General features: G+C 41.3%; 1 protein-coding gene across 2 annotated transcripts in view; it reads right to left on the reverse strand.

The window, feature by feature from the left end:
* Positions 1 to 22,966, reverse strand: part of kirrel1b (kirre like nephrin family adhesion molecule 1b) — an 84,424-nt gene extending 61,458 nt beyond the window's left edge. Inside the window, exon 1 of one of the 2 annotated variants that reach the window (XM_084911525.1) lies at positions 22,571 to 22,966. In XM_084911525.1, the coding sequence (XP_084767651.1) occupies positions 22,571 to 22,616 (46 nt within the window). In that variant the 5' untranslated portion in view covers positions 22,617 to 22,966. The remainder of the gene's footprint in view (positions 1 to 22,570) is intronic. The other variant, XM_084911526.1, reaches the window with a different exon arrangement.
* Between the last annotated feature and the right edge of the window lie 1,774 nt (positions 22,967 to 24,740).

The following is a 24,740-nucleotide window of genomic DNA, read 5'->3' on the forward strand; positions in this document are numbered from 1 at the left end:
CAGTGTCCGGAGGTTGTGGGTTTATTGGAGCAGCTAAAGCACCACATGCGGCGAGCCCTGACCCCTCACCCCGTTCCTTCACTCGTTTGTTTATTTGATTTTTCCTCTAATCTCATCATGTTTCTCCTCTTCCTCTCCCTCCTGTTTTCTTTGTGCCTGTTCTTTCTTTCCTTTTGTTTTGTTGTACTTTGTCTCTTTCATTCCCCTTCTGTGTTGCTTCATAATCTCCTTTTCTTTCTTCACCCACTCTCTCCTTCTGTCTCACTTTAATTCAATTCTCTGCTGACTGATAATCTGTTTTTCCTTCTTTTCCCCCTCTCCGCTGAGCACTCTCGTTCTCTTATACTCTCTCTTTCATTCTCCAAGTTCATTGATAAGGTCTTTTGCCCTTTTTCTTCCCCCCTTGTGTTTCATATTCCAGTCCTCACAGCTTGAATCAATAGCAGTTTCGCAGCTAATTCCACAGCTCTGCATCAATACCCAAAGGCTCCAGTCTCCTCCATCACCCCCTGCCTTCCTACTATGAATATTCAAATGCGTGTTATAATAAAGTGGTTTTTCTAAATGCATTAGCACGCAGAAGGGAGAGGAGGGGTTCGTCCAAAATGAGGTTTTCACCATTTTGAGAGAAGTGAGTAGAGGGAAGCCCATTTGCAACATGATTTACAGAAACAAAGAAGAGGATGCTTTATAAGAGATGATAGGTTACTTCTGCTCCATTTAGAGTCTCTAGATCTTCTCGCCTTGTTTATGATGATGTTTTTCAACAGTTTTTTTTTGTTAAATCTGCAGAACGGGCAGAAGAAGGAAAGGCCAGAGAGTACCACTGAGAGCTTAATGAAGTGGTTTTCCACACACATTACCGAGCAAAGATTTAACTGGTACAGACAAAATGATTGACAGAGCAGCGCTGTAACAAGTGATGCTGGTTCTGAGCCAGAAAATTCCACTTTGATAACACTTACATCCAGTGTTACCAACCTTTCAGTGTTTTTCCTATCTGTATTCTGAAGGTTTTTTACTAAAGAATGTGTTCATGCATAATTCAGGAACTAATTAGAACATAATATTCCTAAAAACATGGTGATTTTTTTCTTTTTGGCTGTGAATAGTATTTAGTGATAGCATAGTATTTTTTTAAAGAAAGAATTCTAAAATCCCCCCCGGGGAAAAGTGTCAAAAATACAAACTTGATGAAGAATCAGAGGGGAGAGAGATTTTCTCATACAGTTTTTGTTTTTCACACACAGTGTTGGGGCCAATACTCAGAAAAGTAATGTATTACACATTACTTTTTTTTTTTTTTTTTTTTTTGTGTCCCGTTTGGATCTTTAGCCATCAGAATTGTTGTCTTAAGGCCAAGAAAGATGCCAAGCGGATTTATTTTACCAAGTGGATCATCATGGCCTTGCCATATTGGTCCATTTGATTGACCTTTATTATAATTATGTATTTATTTTATTTTCGGTTGCTACAAACGGGACAGACGTGACTGGGGGATAGGACAGGGAGAAAGAATGAAAGAAAGAGAGGGAGAGAAAGAAAACCAAAGGGGAGAAGAGACGGTGAGAAGGGGGGGAAGAAAGGAAAAAACAAACAAACAAACAAACAAAACGCCTGGATCACCTGTATGGAGAAAAAAAACAGAAGAGAAAGCAAACAACAAAGAGCAACATAATAAAAACAGCACCATCACAATAAACTAGCTAGCAGTAGATAACAGTAGATACTAAATAATAAACGATATTGTGCAGCACGCAAGATAGACAGCGCACAATGTGCTTTGAGGCAGCAGCCAAGAAAGGTGTAGTCCGCGTCTGTGAACACCCGTGTGTACACCTGTGTGCATACCTGTGTGGATCAGCATGCTTGTATTCCAAAGGTTTCTCCATGTAACGATCTGCTAGGGAGTGTGGGGAGCCATAGCCCCGTCCACCAGGGTATGAAGCAGGTATGGAGGAGATCCAGGCCCCAGATATCCAGAGGCCCCAGAGTACAAGGACCCGAGGAGGACCACCAAAGGGGGGGGGAACCGTGCCACCCTCCTGGGAAGAGCTGAGTAGAGCCCCAAACGAGAGGTCACCCCGCAGCTACGGAGCAGAGGCCAGAGGGGGTTGCAGTGGCGTGCCCGCGGGCTCCGCCGGCAGCCAGCTGTGCCAGAGAGGACCGAGCTTCAGGCCCAGAGGCCAGAGGCCTGAGGGCATCCCACCCCCCGGAAGGAGCCCAGCCGGGCCACAGGCGCCCGGCCCCGCCAATCGGCCACCAGGAGTGAGCCGGTACATGCATGAGCGCCCAGCCCCAGATGACAAGGACCACCAACACACCAACGTCTAAGGGCATCAGCCACCGGCAGGGAGTGTGGTTGTATTACACATTACTTATTAATTTAAAAAAAATAATGCAGTACATTACTTTATTACTCCCTGGAAACAGAAATTCATTACACTAGTCATTAGATTATTTGCGCATTACTCTGTACACACTGACACATATCCCTATCCTAATGAGGACAAACATACAACCACATACAAGCATTTCTTTCTCTTGCTTTCATGCTATTAAAATAAAAGTAATGTCCATATTGCAATGCCTCAAAAGTTTTAGATGCACTAACATTTCCTTTCTCCCCTGCACAAAAACTGAAACAGGTGATTATAGCAAAAAATGGTATGGGGGTTTGTTCTAGACGCCCTTTGGGCAGACAGCTGAGAATCTTTGCAAAGAAACTAATTGTTACAGTAACGTGATTACTGAATTTAATTGCACTTGGGGTTACTGTGTCATTGCAACGTGTTAGACCCAGCACTACTCACCCCTAGCACACAGCAGGTAACGGTCCACTTCAGGACCATTCACACCACTAGAAATACAGTTTAAGGGCTGAGCTGATTGTGGACGCAGCAAGTAGCACACACGATGCTCGCTAATGATGAACATATTGGATTATTATCTGCGCAACATCAGTGCACTATTACAGATTTTGTTGTAGTTAGCAGATTAAACTCTGGCTAATGTCTTAGCCAGCTGTGGCAGACATCATTATGTCATTCTCTATTAATTAAAATCTACAAAAGTTCAGGGCTTCACAGTCGAAATAACAAAAACGAAACAAGTGTTTCAGATTTGTTCTCTGCAAAAGCCTGGCTTGCATATTTAAACATTTTCCAAACACAGTTAAAAATGTGATTTTGTATTGATTTTCAGAAAGTTTCATGGTAATATAATTGTAGCCTAGTCACATGTTGTGTTTCCCCCTTGCGGAGTTTAGAGTTTCTTCTCAGGTAATGCTTCTTCCCTCTTTGTCCTTATTTTGCTTTTAAACTTACCCTGTTTAAAAGGACCAACCACAGCCAGCATGTGCTACCATAGCCAAAGACTTCCTTTCTGTTTCTTTCTTTATTTCTCTCTTTCTTTCACCTCCTCATTTTCTTTCATCACACATTTTCTGTCCCTCCTTCCATCCCTCTATTCATCTCTCCCCAGAAAATCCAAAAGTTGTGTCGCCATAGCAACAGCTGCCGTCTGCGAAAATTACCTAAATCCCTCCCTTTTTTCTCTCTCTCTCGCTCTCTTTTTTATACTGTGTGTTCCCAGTGACATTCAATGGATACTGTTTTGATGTGGGAACAAACAAATGAGTTGGGGGTGAAAAAGGAGAGGGGAACGTTGGAGCAGAGCAGCAGAGCAGAAAGAGGAGAGGAGGGATTAGAGGTGGAAAAGCCTGGTGGCCAGACAGGCAGCCAGTGAGCCGGAGAGAAAAAGAGAAAAAAGAATGAGACAGAAAGCAAACACGGGCAGGGACAGACACAGAAAAACAGCCAGTCAGACGGTCGGGCAGATACATAAAACAAAAAACAAATAAACAAAGAGCAAGCAAAGAAAGGCAAGCCAAGGGCACACAGACAAACAGAGAATGAGACAGACAGACACACAGAGAGACTGACCCAGTGAAAGAGGGCAGCACGTGAAACAGGTAACACAAGAGAGGAGACAGACATGTGTCGCCATGGTAACACTGAAACCAGGAAAGGGGAGAGAGAGGAAAAGAGGTAGTGGTGTTGGTGATGGTTGGTGGTGGCGGTGAGGAGGGTGAGTGGGGGTTCAGAGGGGGAGATATAGGAAGCATGCCGTCCCCATGGTAACACAAACGGAGGGATCCTGAAAGAGGGGAAGCGAGGCCGGCACATGCTCACACACAAACATCACAAAAGAGACAAAAGACACATGATTCCACATTCATTTAATTCTCATTATGCAACACAGTGAAATTTGAGCTGCAGTCCCTTTATGCTACCAACAAAAAATATAAACGAATAATAAATCATTTCGTCATAAAAAATAATCATGAACAAAGCTATTTTTTTTGGTGAAATGAGTAGGAACTGTATGTGTCTATAATTTCTGAGAAACTTTAACTTGCTGATGCTCAATAGATGAGTGCCGGTGATGTTCTGGGAGGGCTTTATTCACTTTATGATTTTTTTTAGGATCCTTTAGTCTTTTCATGGTTCCTTAAGAAGCACAGATGTTTCTAGCTTTCTTCACCAGGGTACAGATGTGTGATGACTATGACAGGTACGCTCGACGCTGTTCACCTGCTCCACTTCAGCCCCACTGAAGTAGACAGGGGTGTCTCTTTGGCTCAGTGTCTCTAAAATCAACACTTATCTTCTTAGTGTTGTTGATGTTCAGTAGTGGGTTGTTCTCTGTGCACCAAAATGAAAGATCAGCGATTCTCTCCTGATATGAACTCTCGTCACTGTTTGTAATCTGGCTGATGATCATGATGTTGTTCACAATTTCACAATAATTCTCCCTGTGTCTGGGAATCCAGTCATGGATATACAGAATGAACAGGAGGGGGGTGAGCACACAGCCCTTAGGGGAGTTCCTTTGCTTAGCACTACAGTGCAGATTGTGTGACTCCCCTATCTGAAGTGTCTGTGGTCTGTTTGTGAAGAAGTCCTAAGCGATAAACCTTATTCTTCATATTTCAGCATCCTTCCTGTCATCCCTGAGCAGAGTTTCAGCTTGATTTGCATCGCTGTCTTTATGTTGTATGATATGTTTGTGCAAAAGCTGAAAGCGCTTCTCTGAACGTGGCCAATTAGTGTCTCCAACATGCCACTTCGTGATTCTCAGTGTTTGCCAGTGAGAAGCAGTTTTATCTCTGTGATGAAGAATGCATGTAGTTGTGAAGAAACCCTGATGGATGGTGTAAATCATTACAGCTTGCGGCATTATTCTTGGTTGGACAGCATACAAGGCAATCTGTTGTCTTATCATGTCTGTGAGACAAGGCCAGTTTCCAGGATCATGGCTGAGCCAATTCTGCAAAGACAATCACATTCAATTGAGATAAAGTCTCAGTGGAAATCATGTAGTTGGGAAACTTCCCCAGAACGCTTATCAGACGCTAGTAATTACTCTTCAGCAAACACGCCAGCACATTTGCAACTATTGTAGCACTTAATCAGAGCATTGTGAAGGCAAAAAGGCTTGTGGCAGAATGTGACGAAATGAGTCAAGTTGCTTGACCTGAATGCACTGCTGACTACAGCAACTGTCATTGCCAGGAAAAGACTCACCAAACACAGCCTGAGGATTTACACGGAGAGCTAGTAGCAGCAGCAGGGTCTCAATGAGCCCACTGTCACTGAACAGAACTGAGCCCAACATGAGAAACACCACAGAGAGCAGAAGCTAACAGCTAACAAGCTACTTCTGTTGGCGCCTTCTGTTTTTAAAGCTTGTCAGGAGCTGCGACAGCTGAGCTCACACGATCTAAAAGTAACTTTGTGTGCATATTTGCTTTTGGACAATACTGTTAAAAGTGTCAGAAAAGCTGTTTAAAAAACACACACATAGATACACACACATCCTGACAAACCATCAGTATTCACACTGCCTCCACGCTCTTCACAGCATAGAGTGTTACTGCAGGTATCGTTGAAATTTCCCCCTTTCCAAGGCATATTTACCATTGTGTCGGGTCATTAATGCACTCTCAACTCATAATTACTATATTTCCAACAGCATTTTAAGGCAGCATAATTGCAGCATGCTGCAGATGGCTGTTGGCTAACTGGCTTGCAGTTACGCCTAATGGCTATTTGCTATCGGTGTAAAACAGGCTAATGGTTCACTGGCCAGCAGCTATAGCTTAAAATAGACAGCTGTCCTGTGTAGGCAAAGCCAGAATTGAAAAGACTATGTACTCCTCATTATCTGCTTCTGTGAATTTGCCACACAACAATGGACCACAAAAGCAAAAGAAGAAAATGATCTTTTTTCCCCCTTTTTTTCCTGTTCGATGTCTGAGTGCACTGAGGCTCAATCCAAAAAGCTTCATTCATGCAACAAAACTGGACTGTGTTTATGTTTAATTATAATGGCCATGCCTCCTGAAACAAATAATTATCCTTGTGCAGCTCTCTATAACAAATGTAAATTGATAAAGACAAAGCGGAACTGTTGTTCAAAGCCAAAACTGTGTGGATGTTTATATGCAGTGAGCTCCATGAAATAACATTTGTGCTGTTTTTGAGCAATTTTATCTTCCAACTCAACAGGGAAAAAGATGGAGACAGAGAATGTATATTCCCTTTCAAACAAGGAGACTAATTACAAGGGATTAAGTAACTGCGTGGGGAATAGTCAGGAAATCTTGCTCAAAAACCTTTTGTTCCAAACCCCATTAATTTCATCCTGCTCGGTCTAGTGTATAATGGGTCAAATCTGCAAGATATTTTCTGAGCTGTTAAGAATAACATCTGTTTATGAAGGCAGAAGCATAGAAAGCCTCAGTGTGAAAGGCTCAGGTTGAGCTGAGGCTGAAAAGTCGTGCACCCACACTCTAACTTTGCAGAGGAAGGATTTCATGTTAGAGAAAGTTTGATAAAAGTAGACTACCTTTTTAATAATTCAAAACGAAATAATTCTTAGGCTGCTAGTGTGCTTTGCAAAAAAAAAAAGTATAAAAAGTGTGAGTTTGTATCAGAATCTTGTCTTGAGGTTTGGAAAATATAGTGAAGTTATGCAGTGTACTGACTGCATCCTTACTACATTTGAAGTAGAAAATGACATATATGAAAACTGAAACAATACTGACTGTTTGCACAACTTTAAACCTGATGTACAGACATCTCTGTTTTCTGATGTTTTTGGAAACCTTTGTTTTGATCAGTTAAACAAAGCTCCTGGTGCACAGATCAGTGATGTGAGTGAGGACTTAAGCGACTTTTGTGTTGATAAAGCCCATTTAGGATTGTTCGAGCACGGACCTTCGATTCCAACCAGATGGAGGTGGTTGTTTTACAGTTGATTCTTTTACTGAACTCATCATAAGCGACCTCTCTTTCAGTACCCTTCAGCATCCCATTAAAATACACTAGCCATCTTTAAGGGCCTTTTTAATATGCAGTGTGAAGAGACAGTGACCAGGCTTCAAAAGTGTAAGAGGTGAGTAAAAATGATTGTTAAAAGTAGGTAATAAGATAAAATGAAAAGCTCACAAGCACAGCACGATCCTTCATGATCCACAAACTTCATTTTTGCCACCTCTGCCCCTCTTGCCTTCTCTGTCATTTCTTTGGCTCCAACACTACCACAGCTAGTACATCATGTGCCTATCTCTTTGTGACACCAGCAACGTCTGGCACTGCAATAGTATTTGTCACCTTGGGATAAATAAGTGCATTAGAGGATAATGAATACCATCTGTGACTCATGGATGACATGTAGCAGCAAAAGTAGTCGAAAGTACGGTCGACCCCCGGTATAGGCGGGGGTTAGGGACCACAACGGCACACGATTAGCTGAGACCCCCTCTAAAAACACTTATAACTGCCTATTATACTAATTCAACACCAATATACCTTAAACTATCATCCTAAAACACTTTAATATCATTTCAAAGCCATCTGGCTCAGAACATTTTACTGACACTTCCGTGTCTGTCGATGCTATCTCCCCATGTAGAGAAACACAACTTTTTTTTAAATCATGAAAAATGTAAATAATTAATAAATATTTTAGATATGCTCTACGAAAAAAATCAGCAAATAGGCAAATTTTCCACAAATAACTTTTCACAGAAAAATCCACAAATCCGCAAATACTGAATTGCAAATAGGCAGGGGTCGACTGTACATGACCCCTGCCTATTTGTAGCAGAAGCACACCTGCTGTTGCTTTTCAACACCCACATCATCATTGTGTCATGGTCATGGGCCTTTGACCAGAGAGTTTTTTCGTGATTGGTGATGGTTTGATGACTGCAGTGAATTCAGTTGACTCGTCTATGGACTTTTGTGTTTTGGTGTTTTAGCTATATATAATAAATAATAAAACATTTGCGTTGTGTTGCTTCCTCCTAATTTTGCAGGACCTGCATTTGTTGCCATGATGCCATATAAATGCATAGAGCTCATAGTTTTCAACACTGATGGTGCACTGGCACTGTATGTGCAACAAGCATCGAATAGCACTATCCTAATGCACCCCATGTCACTTTGCTTCCCTTTTGATCACCTTTGTGCCCAAAACAATATTCTTGATTGCCACACATTATCCATGCCCAAACCATAAGGTCATTCATAGTGCTAAATGAAAATCGTTCTTGTCACAAAACCATTAAATTAGTCTTCTTTCTATTCGCTTGTTTAGGCAATTGGCTTTAAATTCTTATATGTTTTGTATATTAAATTTTCCACTTATATTGACAGCACTAAAGTTTCCAGCAGGATAATGAATTCTGACCCTCTCTCCCCACACGACCCTTGTCGGTTCCTATTTTGGATCACCATGTAGCTTCGGCGCTTTCAGGGAAACAGTTCGAGGCCTCTGTGGTCAGAGCTGTCTGAACTCTGGGACTCCCAATCAATCCTCTCCCCCTCTCTCTGTCTCCCTGTCTGTGTTTCTCTCTGCTCACTCACACAATGATGGAGGTCATGTCTGGTCAAGAGTTGAGAATGGACAATCAGGCAGCAGCCATATACCCACTGTTATCACTACAGCTCATATCACTGTCTCCCTCTCTCTATACAGTGCAGTCATACCACTCTACTTACTATTTTTTTATTTCACTTTTATAGTTTTGAGCAGTAAGGCAACAAAACCTTTTTTACTTTTACACGTCTCAGTCAACTGATTTGATAGTGTTGAGAATAAAATAAGAAATTGTTTGTCCAGCCTTGAACATGACTTTTGGAGGCTACGAACACTCATCGGAATTGTTTGCTGACTGCTTGTTAAGACACAGTTTGCCCTTTTTAAATATGAAGAAATGTCCCATGGTTGTAGAGGATTTGGACAGAAGGACTGGAAGCTGCTCTTATCCATCCATCCATTTTCTTGACTCCTTATGTGAAACCTATCGCAGCTCTGATAGGATGAGAGGCAGGTTTCATACTGGGCTAACATCAAGACAGACAACCATTTAGAATGACCAGTTAAGCTAACATACACGTCTTTGGACTGTGGAAAGATGTTGGAGAACCTGACAAAACCCATGTACAGGCAGAACATGCAAACTTCCACAAAGAAAGTGGAAGTTTGTTTCAAAAATAGTGTCCTGAAAACACACATTTTTAAATTTATTTTAATTTCTTTCTGATGAATTTCATTTAAAAATTTTTGTATCATATTAAAAATTATTAAAGCGGAACAAAACTTACCAGACTCAGATTTAAAAAAAATAATTTTTTTTAAAACAGCTACTCATAATAATTTTATTATGATCAGCTAGATTGTGCAGCAAGGCTGATGTGTCGCAAACCTGCATTCTTTCTAATGGCCAGCAGGGGGAGACTCCACTTGGTCCCAAAAAGAAGTCTGGCTGTCGAGAAGTCTAAGGAAAAGTTGACCCTTGGCTTGCTTCATCTGTGACCGCAGTAAATACTTTTCTGATGAATTTGTGGTTTCAATCACTGTTTTTAGTCTCACTGAATTCAACATGATGTTCATTTTACATATTATGTTCCCCGTTAGTGTCCAGAAGGATGACAAAGTAGAGTTTACTTTAGGTGCATGCATCGGCGTAACCTTGTGCTGAACATTGGGGGGGTCAAGATCTCTGTCTAAATAAATAAATAAATCTGGGTAAATTCCCAGATGATTAACCATGCAACTATTTTGCTGGTAATAACTGAAATGAGTAAAGAAAATCAACAGCCTATTTATGCAAGATAATTCATAATTTTATTAGGTTACATTGGTTGGGTTTGATTATTGCGGGGGTCATAACCCCCCTAAACCCCCTTGGAAATTACGCCCCTGGGTGCATGCTCACTCAGATTCATATGTCACATCTAGTTTTAGAAATACTAAGACAGAAGTGGCAATTCACTACCACTGGATAACGTCACTTGATTTTCGTTTTTTGTACACTTCACAGTCTTCAGTATTTCGACAAATATCCTGGTTGGATGTGATTAATTGCTACAGAAGTGTTGGCATGGTGGCCAATTGCAAGTTAAGCAGGAAGTCCTGAACCCACTTCATTTAAACTAACTCCTATTTCCATAAGTAAAGTGATATATCCCCCTTTTCACAGAGTAATTCATTGCCTTTTTAATTAATTTACCCAGCACTATCTGCTGTAAATTCACTCTTCCTTTGCATATCTCTCCTTCTACCTTTTCTCCCAACATGTTTTTTTAAAGTTTCTTCAAGTTCTTTTTCTCCCTCTTCCTCCGTTGCTATGGCAACTCTCTCTCTCTTTCTATCCTTCCCTCTATCTCTCCAGTGCACCCCCTCTTTCCCCTCTCTCTCTCTCTCTCTCTCTCTCTCGCTCTCCCTCCTTTTCACTCTCCCTCTTGCTCTCTCTCTCCAGTGGCTGGTTGGATGGTTGCTATAGAAACAGACTTATTTAAAAGAAGAGCTAAGAAATTATCATTTTCTCTAGCTCTCCCCAACACGCTCACTTTTGCTCCCTCACTTCCTCTCTCTTTCACCCACCTCCCTCCCCCTCTCTCCCTCTCTCATTTCCTTGCTTTGCCTCAATCACAAGCGAGCAGACCTACTCTTTTATTCCCATTTGGCCCTCTCTGTATGACGCTGGTTTTCATTTTCACACAAGAACATACACATAAACCAACAACTTGCAATCTCTTTCTTTCTTCACCTTACCCCCACCTCCACCCGCCGCCTCCACCCTATACACGCACGCACACACAGCCACTTTCAACGGTCCTACTGTTGCACACACACGCACACTTAATATGAATATACAAAATCTGTCCTGAAAGTGCCTTTTCTTGATGAACATGCATAATACAAACTTCTCTTTCAGCGTGACAAAACTGCCTTCCGTCTTTTGCGCTGGAGACATTATGAAAGAGAAACGGGGCACTCAAACAACCCAGAACTGAATCCATCAGAATCTAATTCTGCAAAAAGCAAACACAGTGGTAGACGTAAAACATCCACAGTAATGAAAAGAAAAGAAAAAGTAAGAAAGGCTAAGAGCTTTTGATTTGAGATTTGACAGTGATTGTGTGCACAGTGGTTTTATGTTCAAGTCACCACTGAAATTAAAGGTAATGGTTAACATAATGTTTAACATACAGAAGTTTAACTTAATGCTTCAAAATAACTGTTCAGAGGCATTTCATGTTGGGTCCTGAATAAAGAGGCTTCAAGAACAACATTGTTTTCTCACTAGTATAAACACGATAACCCTAAATTTAACTGTTTACCTTTGGAAAATCAGATTTTAGTCCACAAAAAGGGACTTAGGTCCCTAAAATGTTTATTTAAGCACTTTAATAGTGTGTCTCAGTTTAGTTACTTTTGTGTAGTAGGCCTACATTATACAGACTAATATTATCTCAAATCAAACATGATTCATTGGGCACTTACCAGAAATTATGTTTGCACTCTTACACTGGCTATTGCCTACATTTGCAACTTGTTGTGCATCTGACAGCACATCATAAAAAAATCTTGTACAGTGAAGCCAGTTTTACACAAAAATACTTAAAAGTGCTGATAATGCAAGGTTTACCTGTAATGCCTGAAAAGCTTCATCAAAGCTGGCGTTGTATCCTCCCTGATGGCTGAAAACTTGTCTCGGTCCTGGGTCTCCTGACCCAGCGTTTTTAGTTCTTTGTGATTTTTGTATTATTGTACTTGTGTGTGATCCTTCCTGTTTTACTTTGAAGGTCCGTGTCTTATGGGAATGTGTCCTGCTTGCTTGTCTCATCGCTCCTGATTTCTCCCAGCTGTGCCCTCCTTCTGTGTCTCATTCCCCTCGTTATTTCCCAGTGTATTTAAACCCTGTGTTTCTCTGAGTCAGTGTTGTGTCGTCCCTCATGCTGTGTGTGATTCTCCCCGTGTCTTCTGGTATGTGTTATAATTAGCTTTTCCCAGTTTAGTTTTGTATTGCTTGTGTTCTATTACCAGCCAATAAAGCTGTGATTTTGAGTTCATCCCCTGAGTCTGGGTCCTGCACTTTTGAGTCCACATCTCCTGCCTGCCACACAGCGTTTCATGACAAAACTGTTGGTGGTGGTCTCCCACCTTGTCACTGTATAGCCAAAGTGGCAACCACTGAGGGCAAGGAGTGTACAGCATTCCATCTGAACTTTATGACCATTATGAGTACACCATCTTTGTACTCATAGAGCACTTCATGTAGCTGTACTTGGTAGTGTGAGCGCATTAATGCTCCCAGAATAGAGAGTACAAGTACAGGAGGACACAATCTGAGACAGAGCATAAAGTGTTTTTCATAAAATACATCATGACATTTCACAGAAGGAAAAGCACAGGTATAAATAATGAAATTCACAGTGACTGGATTTAATTCAATTCAATTAGCTACCTTGGTTGCAGGAACCTTCACAGCTGAATGATTATATTGTATCATGAGTAACACCTGTTTACTTTTCCTGCAAGTTTCCTGCAAAAACACCCAGTTACAAACAAACATCACGACAACCAGTGCAAACGTGCAGCTCTTCCAAAAGTATAAAGTCACAACGATTCAGTCAAATTTCCTTTCCTGAACAATAGCAAATCTTCCACTGACATAATCTCCACCTGTGACGCCATCACTTCTTCCAGCGCCACAGGGAACAAGAGACAAGCAGCGTGACGTCACCGTCCCCCTTCGCTGCCACCGCTGAGAGCTGCTCGCTTATCTCTCCTGCACTGGAGCGTATCAGGCTTCACCGAGGGGAGATAGTGTCACCACCCTCCCCACCCACACCAACACCTCAGCCAACCCGGCTCTCGCCTTCTCCTCGCTCTCTTTGCCTCATCTAGCCTCGCCAAGTGAAGTGGAGCCCGGGGTGTTATCAGTTCCTGATGGCTATCGACTTACATTAAAACATAAGAGGGGAGAGAGGAGGAACACGCAGATAGACAGACATAGGCTGGATGGAAACACACACAGAGTGGGTGGTGATGGATACCGGCTTTCATCATCTGTAATCATGTTGTCCATCTCCATCTTTAAATTGCTGCTGCTTCTTTTATCACCATTTAAAATCCACCAAAGGAAAAGAAATAAAAGAGATACTTTGAGCCATCAAAAAAAAATATGTCTTGGTGGTGGTGCCTACGCAATAAAATCATTTGGTTACACAAGTTCAGTTTCTGATAAGGGAAACAAGTTTGAAAAAGTCTCAGTGGAAAAGATTGGAAGGCGCTAAATTTTAAATTAAGTGAAAATGGTGCCAGTGGATACTCTGTCTGTAGGGTGTGAAAAATTGGAATTATGTTCACTACACACTGGATATGAAAAAGAAATTATTAAAAATGGCAAACTTTTCCTTTGGCAGATGCTTTAGTTTAAGTACGATATGTGGTCTTCGTAGACTTTAGTAACTTAGTCAAGAAATAACTTGAAATGCAAAGATCTGGTGTTATATATTCAGTGTATGTAGTTGGTGTAGTGTAGAACTTGTTGCACTGAGGAGCATTTCTACAACGGCAATAAAGAGTCGGCTCTACTGCCGTCCATCCATCTTTTCAGCCGCTCATCTAATTCAGAGAGACGAAGCCTGTTCCTGCTACGGCCATGCAAAAAGACGGGGTACATCACTGCATCATTGTACCACCTGCTTTTCATAGATCTAATGTATGCTGAATTACATATTGAAACACACAGTCAGACCTTTTGCAATAACTGAACATGAGATTTGTTTCTGTTTTTCTTTTTATTCATAGCTTTCTGGTTGGATCGAGATCAAGTAGCTAAGACAACAAAAATCTCAGGAATGACAGTTGATTTGAAGGTTTCCTTTTCGACTGGAAGGAAATATTATCTCAACTGTTTCTGTTGTGGTTGGGACTCAGTAAGGTGTGTAAAACCGATATTGGCAAAGTCCTTTTAAGAGCAAGTCTTGTCACTCAGCAGTCTTCTTAGAAACAGCAGCTATTTCAGTCTAGTCCAAGCATTTATCTGAATTAGTGGTATGAGAACCACAACTTTTACTTCAGTCATCACCGGGATGTAAAAAAACTGCATCTATGGATAGAATCACTGCTCAGTGAGTAGATATACCCACAATTTAAACATCTGTGCATCAGTCCAGCAACGTGATTGGTTCACATTTCCCTTTTTGGCTCTTTGAGAACAGAGACAAGACAAATGTTCTCATTGATTTCAGGATCCATATCTCTACCTGATAATGTTTCTGATAAGGGTAAGGGTTAGGAAATTCACAACTGGAAAATTTTCTTTTTCTATGAAATAGATATGTAATCCTGAGACAATTTAAAGTTTAAACCATGATAAACTCTTACCACTTACATACCATTCAGCGCAAAAAAGATTTTGCTACTTTTTAAAAATTTTATTCCACAGTTTTTGCATGATTTTCTGTTTTCGGAGACCCTTTGGCCACCTTTTAGTCAAAGCATTAAGCCTAATACCCAGCAAGCATAGTCAATTATCAAAAATGTAAATGTGACAAGTCAATAATCCTTTTGCTACGACCTCGCTTAATTGAGTAATTGTTTCATTGATTACGAGGAATGCTGCAATACGGTGTTGCATAAGGTACAAACACACACATTTATCCAGCAGCATGCATAATCCAGGGCAAAGACAAAAGGGAAAACCTTGTGATAGTGATCTTGTAATGGATCAGATTGATTTAATTCACTGCGCCGGACAATTTCTCATTCTTATTCCTCAAGATGTCTCTGAATGGATTTTATGTGGGAGGCCCATTCAATTGTTCTCTCTCACCTCCACACGAGTCTCTCAGACAGCCAGCGAGCGAGAGAAAACACAGGCAGACAAAGAAACGGAGGGGGAGAGAGAGAGAGAGGCAGAAACATAAACTACCTCCACACTGAGCTTATTTGATCTCACAGCCCTTTTTCGTTGACATTCTTCCTCATATAAAAGGAAGCACTTTTATGCTTTTGGTGCTTTTATGCTTGATGTCTGCATTTCTTTGAAAGCCTCTCCTTGGAGAGGGTGGCCAGTTTGGTTTCTCACTTTCCCTTCCAAAAAAGCTAAGAAGGGTTACTTCCAGCCTTTTATCACTTTTATTGAATACTCATGCAGAGAAAGGAGACCCACTTTATTTATCCTTGGAGGGCTGAGGACTGTGGTCGAAGGCGGCGCTTTGTGCATTGCAGCGTGCTGCTTGGAACAGCGGTGAAATATGCTGGAAATGCCTGGAAAACTCCAGGCCCTGCTCTCCCAGGAGAGCCCCATCTATAATAGGCCTGGCTGTTTCCCTCTGCTCCCGAGCAGCAACCCTCTCCACACATAAATCTCTGCTCCCCAAACCTGCTCTCCCCCTCCTTCACTCCCGTTAACTCCCACTCCTCCTCTGCATTTCATTCCTGCCTTCATCAACACTACTGCATCTTCCTTCTTCCTCCGTTTTTTCTTCTTCTTCTATTAGTGCCCTTTTTTAGGTTCCACATCCTTTCTCTCTCCTTCATTGCAAATTTCTCTCCAGTCTCACCCACTTTTCTTCTCATGCCTGATGTACTTCTCCATTTTCTTGCCCCTTTGCTCCAATCCATATATTGCATTGGCCTCTCCAACCCTGCTGCTTTTTCTCTTTCTGCCATCTTTTTAGAATTTCCTTCATCCTCCTCTTAGTCTTTCCTACCAAAATGTATATCCTTCCCTAATCTATAATCCTGCTGTCCTCTTATGTCCAAACTCCCCTCTTAATGCTTCTTTCTCCCTCTATTCAGCATTTTCTCCGTCTCTCTGCTTCCTTTAACTATTCATCTCCTGTTTGTCGCCCCCTATACTACTAATCTACCCACTCCTTCTCTTCTCTTCTGTTCTGCGCCTCTATTTTATCATCTTCCTCATTTCTTCCCCTCCATTGCTCCAACAGCCCTTCTCTTCTCCTCTTTCACCCTTAATCTCCACTTCCCCTTTATAGTCTCCTACTCTGCTATATTCAGTCAGTCTTTTTTACTCTTCTTAGCCAAATTCACCTCATACTACGCATCTCGGCTACACTTCAGAATCTCATTTCTTCCTTTTCCTTGTGCTCTCCTTCTGTTCATGTTTCTTTCATATATCTTCTTGCCTCCTCTAATCATAGATTGAAGACTGTTGCTCTTCTGTCTTCCAGATTTATGTCTCACAATCATCCTTTCCTCCTCTATTTTCTTCTCCTCTATCTCCACACAAATGGCTCACATCATTTCTATGGCTCTTTCACCTTTCTACCCTGGTTTTCCCACCAAAAATCCTTTCCTATTTTGCCCTCATATAGTTCATTTTCCTCCTCTTCATTTTTTCCTTCCTGCAAAGCTTCCTTTCCTTTCCTTATTTTACCAGTTTCCTTCACTCCTTGTCTGTCCTCTTCCTCCAATTCTATATCTCTCTAACCCAGATCCCCTTCTCTTGTTCTCGTGTTCTCTCATCTTATCCCACCACTTTCCCCCTCTGATCTCTCAATCCAGCTCACACTACTCTTTTTCCAGTTTGAATTACTCTCCTGCCATCATCCTCTTTTCTTCTCTCTTCTCCTTCTCATCTCTTGTCCCTTATTTTATCTTCTCATGTATATGTCTTCTTCTCTTCATTCCCCTTTCTCTCTCAGTTTATGACCCCTTCCTCATCTAGGATGACATATCTATAGACAGATTGATGGGTGTCAGCCCTAATACCAGCAGAAGCCCTCTGTTAGCCTCTGCAGACTCTTCCATCTTTCACTCCAACAAACACATCAGCCTGTGCAGAGGAGGGAAGGGGGAATTTGCCGCCATCATTTTAGATCACTGGATTATTGGGGCATCGTAGTGAATTAAGCGCCAACTAATTGTGGCGGTTATTTTATTTATTTATTTTAATTGCTGCTCCTTGTCACCTCAGATTATGCTTCTCCAACCATAAGGATATCAGATCTGTCAGGTACTGCAGGGCTTTGGGATGAGGCCCACACACACACACATATAAAGAGAAGCTCCACTTGCCATCATGTTGTCTGAACCTCTGCTCTTAAACAAGGCTTCTCATGCTATTTTTAATTATTTTCATTGGCGAGTACAGAGTTTTCTTCAGTGAGGTGTTTTTTTTACAACCCAATTAGAACAACAGAGTCAGCCAACCTTGTATACTTGTTTTTATGGTACGATCAGTACACTATGGCACTAATGGCCAAGGTTGATTCATCCTGAAGCCGCTCATGCAAGAAACGCTCATCAGTTGTGCTTTAGATGATAAAAGTCATTAAAGTGAAGTACATGTGCAGTAGCTGTGTATAGTGAATAGAAGCACCGGTGCAAATAAATATTGCTCGCGCATGTATCTAAAATCTGTTCAAAAGTTTTGATATTTACAACGGCGCACAAGAAGCCATTTGTTTGGATTTGGTTCTGACAAAAGCTCTTTTGTAATCTGTTGTAAAGTGAGGTGCTGCTCTGAGGCCCCAGACCTTTGAAGGCTGAAATTCAAAGTGTGCTTTGTTTTTGTAATTTCATTGACTGTAGATTTGTTTGTATAAAAGCACTGGGTCTAAAAACAAAAAACACAAGGCGATGCAGTGGTAGGAACATGTTGAGGCAATCAAATATAATTGATGTCATGATTAACTAATTTCAAACGCTTATCATGCCATGCAGATATGTGACTTGCAAAAGCCAGCAGCTGCAGGATGCATGATTATTTAACAGGTTCAACTTCTTTGCAGATGACCTTGACTTATTAATTTATTAATTTGCACAGTGGCATCCCAAATGCAATAACAAGAGTTCTGAATGTCTGTGAAGGTTCTCAGTCATCCAGGTCATCATAGTCTAAGGAGCTTGGAAAGAAAAATGTCTGGACTTCTTTAATTTGCTTGAAGATGTTTTACCTCTCATCCGAGAAAGAACTGTAAATGAAAAATGAACTGAAGAAGCTTCTCGGATTAGAGGTGAAATGTCTTCAAGCAACTTAACAAAGTCCAGACGCTTTTCTTTCCAAGCTCCTTAGAAGAGTTCTGAATGAATTCTGCTGATATAAATAGGGGAACTACTTATTTCAGTAGTGATAATATGAAACCTCAATTTTTATTTAAAACACTGTTTAACGCTCAGGTTTATTGTGTCATGTAAAAATGAGTATCCCATCCATAGAATGAGGAAAAGTTTGGCCAAAAATACTAAAACAAAATTAGGTCAAATCAGCCTAAAATTTCTTTTTTTGTTGTTTTAGTTTTTTAGTTTTGGTATTTTGCCTTTGTAATGACAGTGAGAATTGAGGGAAAATGGAAATATAGGGAAAGAGAAGAGGGAAACAACGAGCATCAAAGGTCCAGCCCGCCTTGGCTGCCATGTTACACCCATCAACATGACCCTCTACACTCATACTGATGTCAGAACTTTCCGGACACACCTACTTGAAACACTGTAATAAAATCACAGATCGAGTGTAACAGTTGTTACTGTTAGGTAGTAGTGGTAGAAGAAATCCATTAGTATTTATCTTTGAGACGTGAAACTTAATTTTTAAACAGATAGTTTCATTACATATAAATGTTCCCGTTAACTACACAGGCTATAACTGTGTTGTTGTGCAGTTTTCAAAATCTTTACATGCTGTAAATGCCAAAAAAGATTTATGTCTTCACCCATAAACCCCCATCAGAGAGTATTTTTGTTATCTTGATGATTCAGAGAGGAATTATACAACTGTTTGAGGGCGTTACAGTAGAGAGCTTGAAACTAATCATTTGCCTCACAGAGTCTATTACTGTACGAAGTCATAGTGAGTCAAATCAACAATTCGAGGGATTGTAAAGATTTGCCGTTATCCAGGTCGTCTTTAAAGTTTACATTTTTTGAAGATGACAGTGTTTTCGGTTGAAGGTAAAAAGGAAGTCCGGTTGCTTTTGATTGAACATTTCTAAATACATCTTGAGAAGCCTTTCTGAGGATCCTTGGGTGCCCCTGGAGCCCAGTTTGGGTGTAAATCTTTGCTGATGTAAACCATCAAACATTGATGGTCCAGCTGGGTTGCTGTGGAAGCAGAGACTGAAGCCAGTAGGGCTCTTTTCTCTTTCTCTCCCTCTCTGCTTCCTGAGCACTCCTGCTCTGCCTCTGTTTATCCTCAAGCATCCCCTCTTGTCAACAGATTAGGACTGAACCCCGCTGTCTCTTCCTTTCGTCGTCTCTCTCTGCCTCCATCTCTCTGTCTTTTGGCCTGTCTCTTTACATCTGCGCTTCTGCTCTATTCTTGTGACGAGCGAAAAGAGTGGAAGGAAGAGGAGGGGGAGATATAGGAGAAAAAGAAAGTGTATATATGTGTGTCTATGTGTGTGTGTGAATGTGTGTGTGTGAAAGAGAGAGACGAGAGATGGGACAGGTGCTTGCAGTGCAAGAATTGCTTTGCTTGCCTTGCTTGCATGATCAGGCTGCAAAAATGTTCAACTCAAGCAAAAAGGTCTGTTCAAGAATCGACTCTGAGAATCAGGCTTCCTCGCCTGTGGCCAGACCAGCGCTGGCAGCGCAGCGGCAGTTCACGGCGGCAACACGCTACATCAGACCCACACACACACATACAGAGCCCAATCGTAATTGCAGGGGCCCACAGATGCGCGGTCAACCACACAGAGATGTAGCTGGTCTGTGTTAGGAAGCCAGACACACCACTGAACTGAACAGTAAATCAGGCTGAGAGACCGTCTGAGGTGTCAGCAGCAGAGTCCAGGCAGCAGACACCTGGAAGAGTCCAAACAGGCTAAACACACATTAGGCTGCAGATGCTGCATGTAGGGGACGGATTCCCTCTGATCACATTTACAGGCTTACACCAGCTCAGCAGGAAACACTGATCTGCTTCTCTGCTTCGTTCTCGTCTGTTCGCTGCTGTTCTCTTTATGTTTTTGTTCTGCTCTGTTCTCTGCTGCTCAGGTTCTGTGCCTGTGTTGTCAAAATCACCTTGGTTCATCGGCCACAAGCGTCCCAGTGGGCCAGACCAGTAGAATCTCCTAAAAAGTCTACAAAATGTTCTCTTTCTTTGAGCATAAAGAAATACAAGTGGGCTTTTCTAAAAGTTCACATGTAATAAACCATGAATTTCCAGGCAGTCCATTTTGTAAACAGATGGTGATAACTTAAGAAAGATATGTCTAAATTTTCCTTATAAGTCAATCTAGTGTCATGACAAAGAAATGCTTCTGTCATCAACAACATGTTTAGGATTCACTCCTTCACTTAACAACTTTGCTTTGACGTAGTATGGTAATGTTTTTGCCACGAAGAAGGTGACTTGCAGCACAGTATTTCAAAATAAAGCAAAAAGCCCAAAAACCTTGCAAAGACATCCACTGCACTGGATTATGATGATTTTGGCCAGCAGGTATCATGTCTGAAACCCCTGATATACACTTTTTCTAACCTCCTCTGCTGGTTCTGTTGTTTTGTTCGTCCTTTCTCTCATTTCTTCTGTTCTGCTCCTTCTTATATTCTTTTCTAATTTGTCGTGATCCATTTTGCTTCTGTTCTCTCCTGTGTTTTTACTTCATTATGTTTCTTCTTGTTCTCCTCCGTCTGATATAACTCAGTTCTGGTCACCTTTCCTCTGAGCTGAGAGCTTCTCTGCTGTTTTGCTGTTCTGTTATTTTCTTTGGTGACCCTGCTCTGTTTGGTTTGCTTTATTCTCTCTTTATTCTACAAAAAAACAAACTTTAATATACTTCACCCATATCTCTCCTTCTCTTCAATTAAGCTTATTACCAGTGCTCCTTGTAGCCATGACACCAGTTAATCAGATCTCTTTTCTAATCTTCAATTTCAAATATTCTGACTTTGACATATTATTCTGTAACATCTTTAACCTTCTTGCGTGAAGCACGAATGTCCTGCTCTGTTATAATCCTATGGGGTGGTCGGCTCAGCTCCAGTCTGGGAGCTCCTCTGACTGTCTGTCTAGGTAGATCATTGTCTGTGGTTCATCACACCCTCGGCCTGCAGCACCAGGGACCCAGGTGCTGAAGCAGGTACACACACACACACACACACTCTCACACACGGTTGAACTGTTCACATCAGGCCACCTCAATTAATCACCTCTGTCTTTGGAGCAGTGACTGCCCTCAAACACAAACGCACACATCTGCTCATTCACTGAGGTGTGTGTGTGTGTGTCGCTGTGTGTGTGAGAGAGGGCAATCTATCAAGGTGATCGATAAATAGGAACATTAATATTAGTAATGGGACTCTCTTTCAGTCCACTGAATATGTCTCCGTCTTTAAGGTAAAATATGAATTTTTCTTGGCACCTGAACGTTTGCAGCAGGACTGCGCGCACGGACACGAGCACGCAAGACTCTACCTGCATGCTAAGAAGGAGTACTAACACACACAGAGAGACAGACACACACGCACGCACACATCGACTTTCTCTCTCGAGGGACAGTTGTCTGCGCTGGTCTTTACACTACTCTCACTGCACACAGGCTCGATACAGAGACTGAAGGCACGATCGCGCCAAGCGCGTGCATGCTGCATGTGTGTGTGCGCGTACGTGTTGGAAATTGATTCAGTGTGACTTATGTGAAAACCCGGCGACCAGACTGTGCATTGGATCCTCGCCTCATCAATCATCCCCTGGCTGGCAGGTTATGCGCAATGTGTGTTTGCATGGGCAAGCGTGTGACCCACACTGCGTTTTCTTATGTGTCAACCAATTCTATCCATGCGTTTTAAAGGTCACGTCAAAGAAATGTCGTTTGCAGATGCTCCACATCTCTCCCACAAACGGGTAACTGAAGAAAAATGAATGCAGCCACTCTGGGCCGTTTGCGTCTGCACTCTAAAATCTAATTTTCTCCAACAGGGCAAAGACCCCGAAAACCCCACGACTCTTTCCCTTCAGCTTCTGCGGGCTGAGGGGCTGATGATGATGTCCAGGGAGGCACAAATCTGTAACAACACGCGCACAGAGAACCATGCGCACGGACTCATCGCCAGACATAAATCCAAAATATACAAGCACTGCCAGCGCAGACCGAAAGAGACCCACAAAGCTCACAGACGCCCGCACAAACAGTGGAAACAATAAAAGGGTGGAAAATCGGGTATTTATCAGAAACTTTCAGTTTATCGTGTCTTAGTCAGGTCAAACTGAGCGTCTTTAAACATCACTCACCTTGGTTTAAAGTGATCGCCAAAGTTATGATCCACAAAGCTGGCATGGTTCAGCCGAGCGCATTCAGATTCCTCCCCTCGGCTCTGCCTCCCCAACAAGACACCATCAATTCCTCCCGATCGGGTGAATTTAACTGGAATCCTCTTTGAGTCATGAGAGTGCAAAAACACACATTTAGAGAAAAAAAAATCCAATGCTTCTTTAATTCTATTGCCCTTGTCTTTCTTAAACTATGTCTCAGTTTTTTCCGTGCGTAAATTAAACCTGTCTCCACTTTTTTTTGTTTCTCACTCTTGGTCCCTTTCCCTCTGTGCGCTTTTGATTCCCATTTAAATAGGACTGAATTCCTCTCTCCCTCTCTTCTCTTACTCTCTCTCTCTCTCTTCCTATGTGCCCCCCTCCTTTCATACAATCAGTAGCACACACCCCCTCCCTCCTTCACTACCACCACCTCCACCTCTTCCACCCCTCCCGCTCCAAATCTCGGTTTTAGAGAGAACAGAGAGGAGGGCGCTGCTGCGGCCACAACAAGAACTGCGTTTAAAATATAAAAAGAAACCCAAACAGTCAGGTGTTAAACTTTACAAATGAATGCTGCTTTAAGGATGAAAACACAGATTATGCAGATTATGGATGTGAATAGTTTGTAACCTTTAAATTAAAGTAGCAAAGCAGTGTAGATAGTGTAGATAGTTAAATGTTTAAGTCAGATATTCTGGACATTAATTCGATTCACATAAAAAACGATCAGAAATTTGCATTGTTCAAAGCTTTAGGCGTCTTGATCATTTCATGCCAGATTGTGTATATCTGGCTATGGATGACAGGACTACAGATTTTCATGTGCCGATCATAGTTTTAAAATACTAGAGTAAATTCTTTGCTCATCAAATCACAGCAAAAGAGTTTTTGAATAGCTTTTGAGAGCTAAACCATAAAAAATAATGAATGTTGAATATTTATACATGTTGCTATTACTGTTACTATTAGGACTAGTGCAATAACAGTGGCCCGATCGTATCCAGTGTGCTAATGGGGAATATCTGCTTATAGAGGGAATTCGTATTCATTTGTATTTATTTATTTTTAAAGCGTAAAAGCCACCAGAATACCTGTTTAATTGCAGCTAAGAAGTTTCATTGCCTGCAAATACAGCAACATGTAAATTGCGTTAAAATTGCATAATTCACCACTCAAACGAGGTCAGCTTTGGCAGTGCACGCATTTGTTGGCACCTACATCAATGCATTTTTGTTCAGTTTGAGCGGGATCACATTTCTGAGGGTGAAAACGAATTAATTTATTATAACGGCATTCTGTTTATTCATCCCAACTACGCTTTTATATGTAGAACAACTTCAGCAAAAAAATAGTTCTTTATCTTTAAATGAATGGAGAGCACGCATCATCCATCTGTTTTGATGCGACTACATACTGTGCAATTAACCAGTAGCATGTGCACAATATAAGGCTGATTATTAACCTCCAGTACCAACATGTGCTAACAATTTTCCCCAAACCGCAGAGCAAACTAAATGAGAGGAAGCAAGGGAAAGATAAGAGCAATGAAAGGAAACCACACAGAAGAAAGAAAGACTTAATAATCGGTTTCAGACATAATAAGATGAATTTTGTTGCCAGTGTCCAATGTAAGTTAATAGAATTAAGTGAGAACATCAGTCAGTAGCTTTCTTAGTTTTATAACCAAAGATCATTTCTGTTTAAACAAGAGTGTTCCGTTTACTATGTTGCACTGCCATCTGTTGGACCTTCTTTTCAGCTGCATGCTAGAAACAAAATATGCAGTGTGGCTCATCTGGACCTGTTGATAACTTCATTCTGTGGCTTTTAGATTTATGAGCCATTTTATCACATCAATTACTTTCTGGGGGGAAAAAGTGTTTTTCAAGCACAGAGACTGATGAAAAGTAAGATGTTTAATCACTGGAAAGAAAAAAAAAAAAAAACAGAAAAAAAAACCCCCAGAATCCGCTGACAAAGAAAAGAAAGCTCATAAATCTCATAAGCCTGTTTAAAGTCCTAATCAAGTCACTACAGATCTAGCATATAATATTCTTTTAAAGATATATATATATATATATATATATATATATATATATATATATATATATATATATATATATATTTCTTATAGCTGAAGAGTATTTCC

This window comes from Perissodus microlepis, chromosome 18, assembly GCF_051167445.1.
Source record: "Perissodus microlepis isolate ML-2025 ecotype Zambia chromosome 18, ASM5116744v1, whole genome shotgun sequence".
Taxonomy (NCBI): Eukaryota; Metazoa; Chordata; class Actinopteri; order Cichliformes; family Cichlidae; genus Perissodus; species Perissodus microlepis.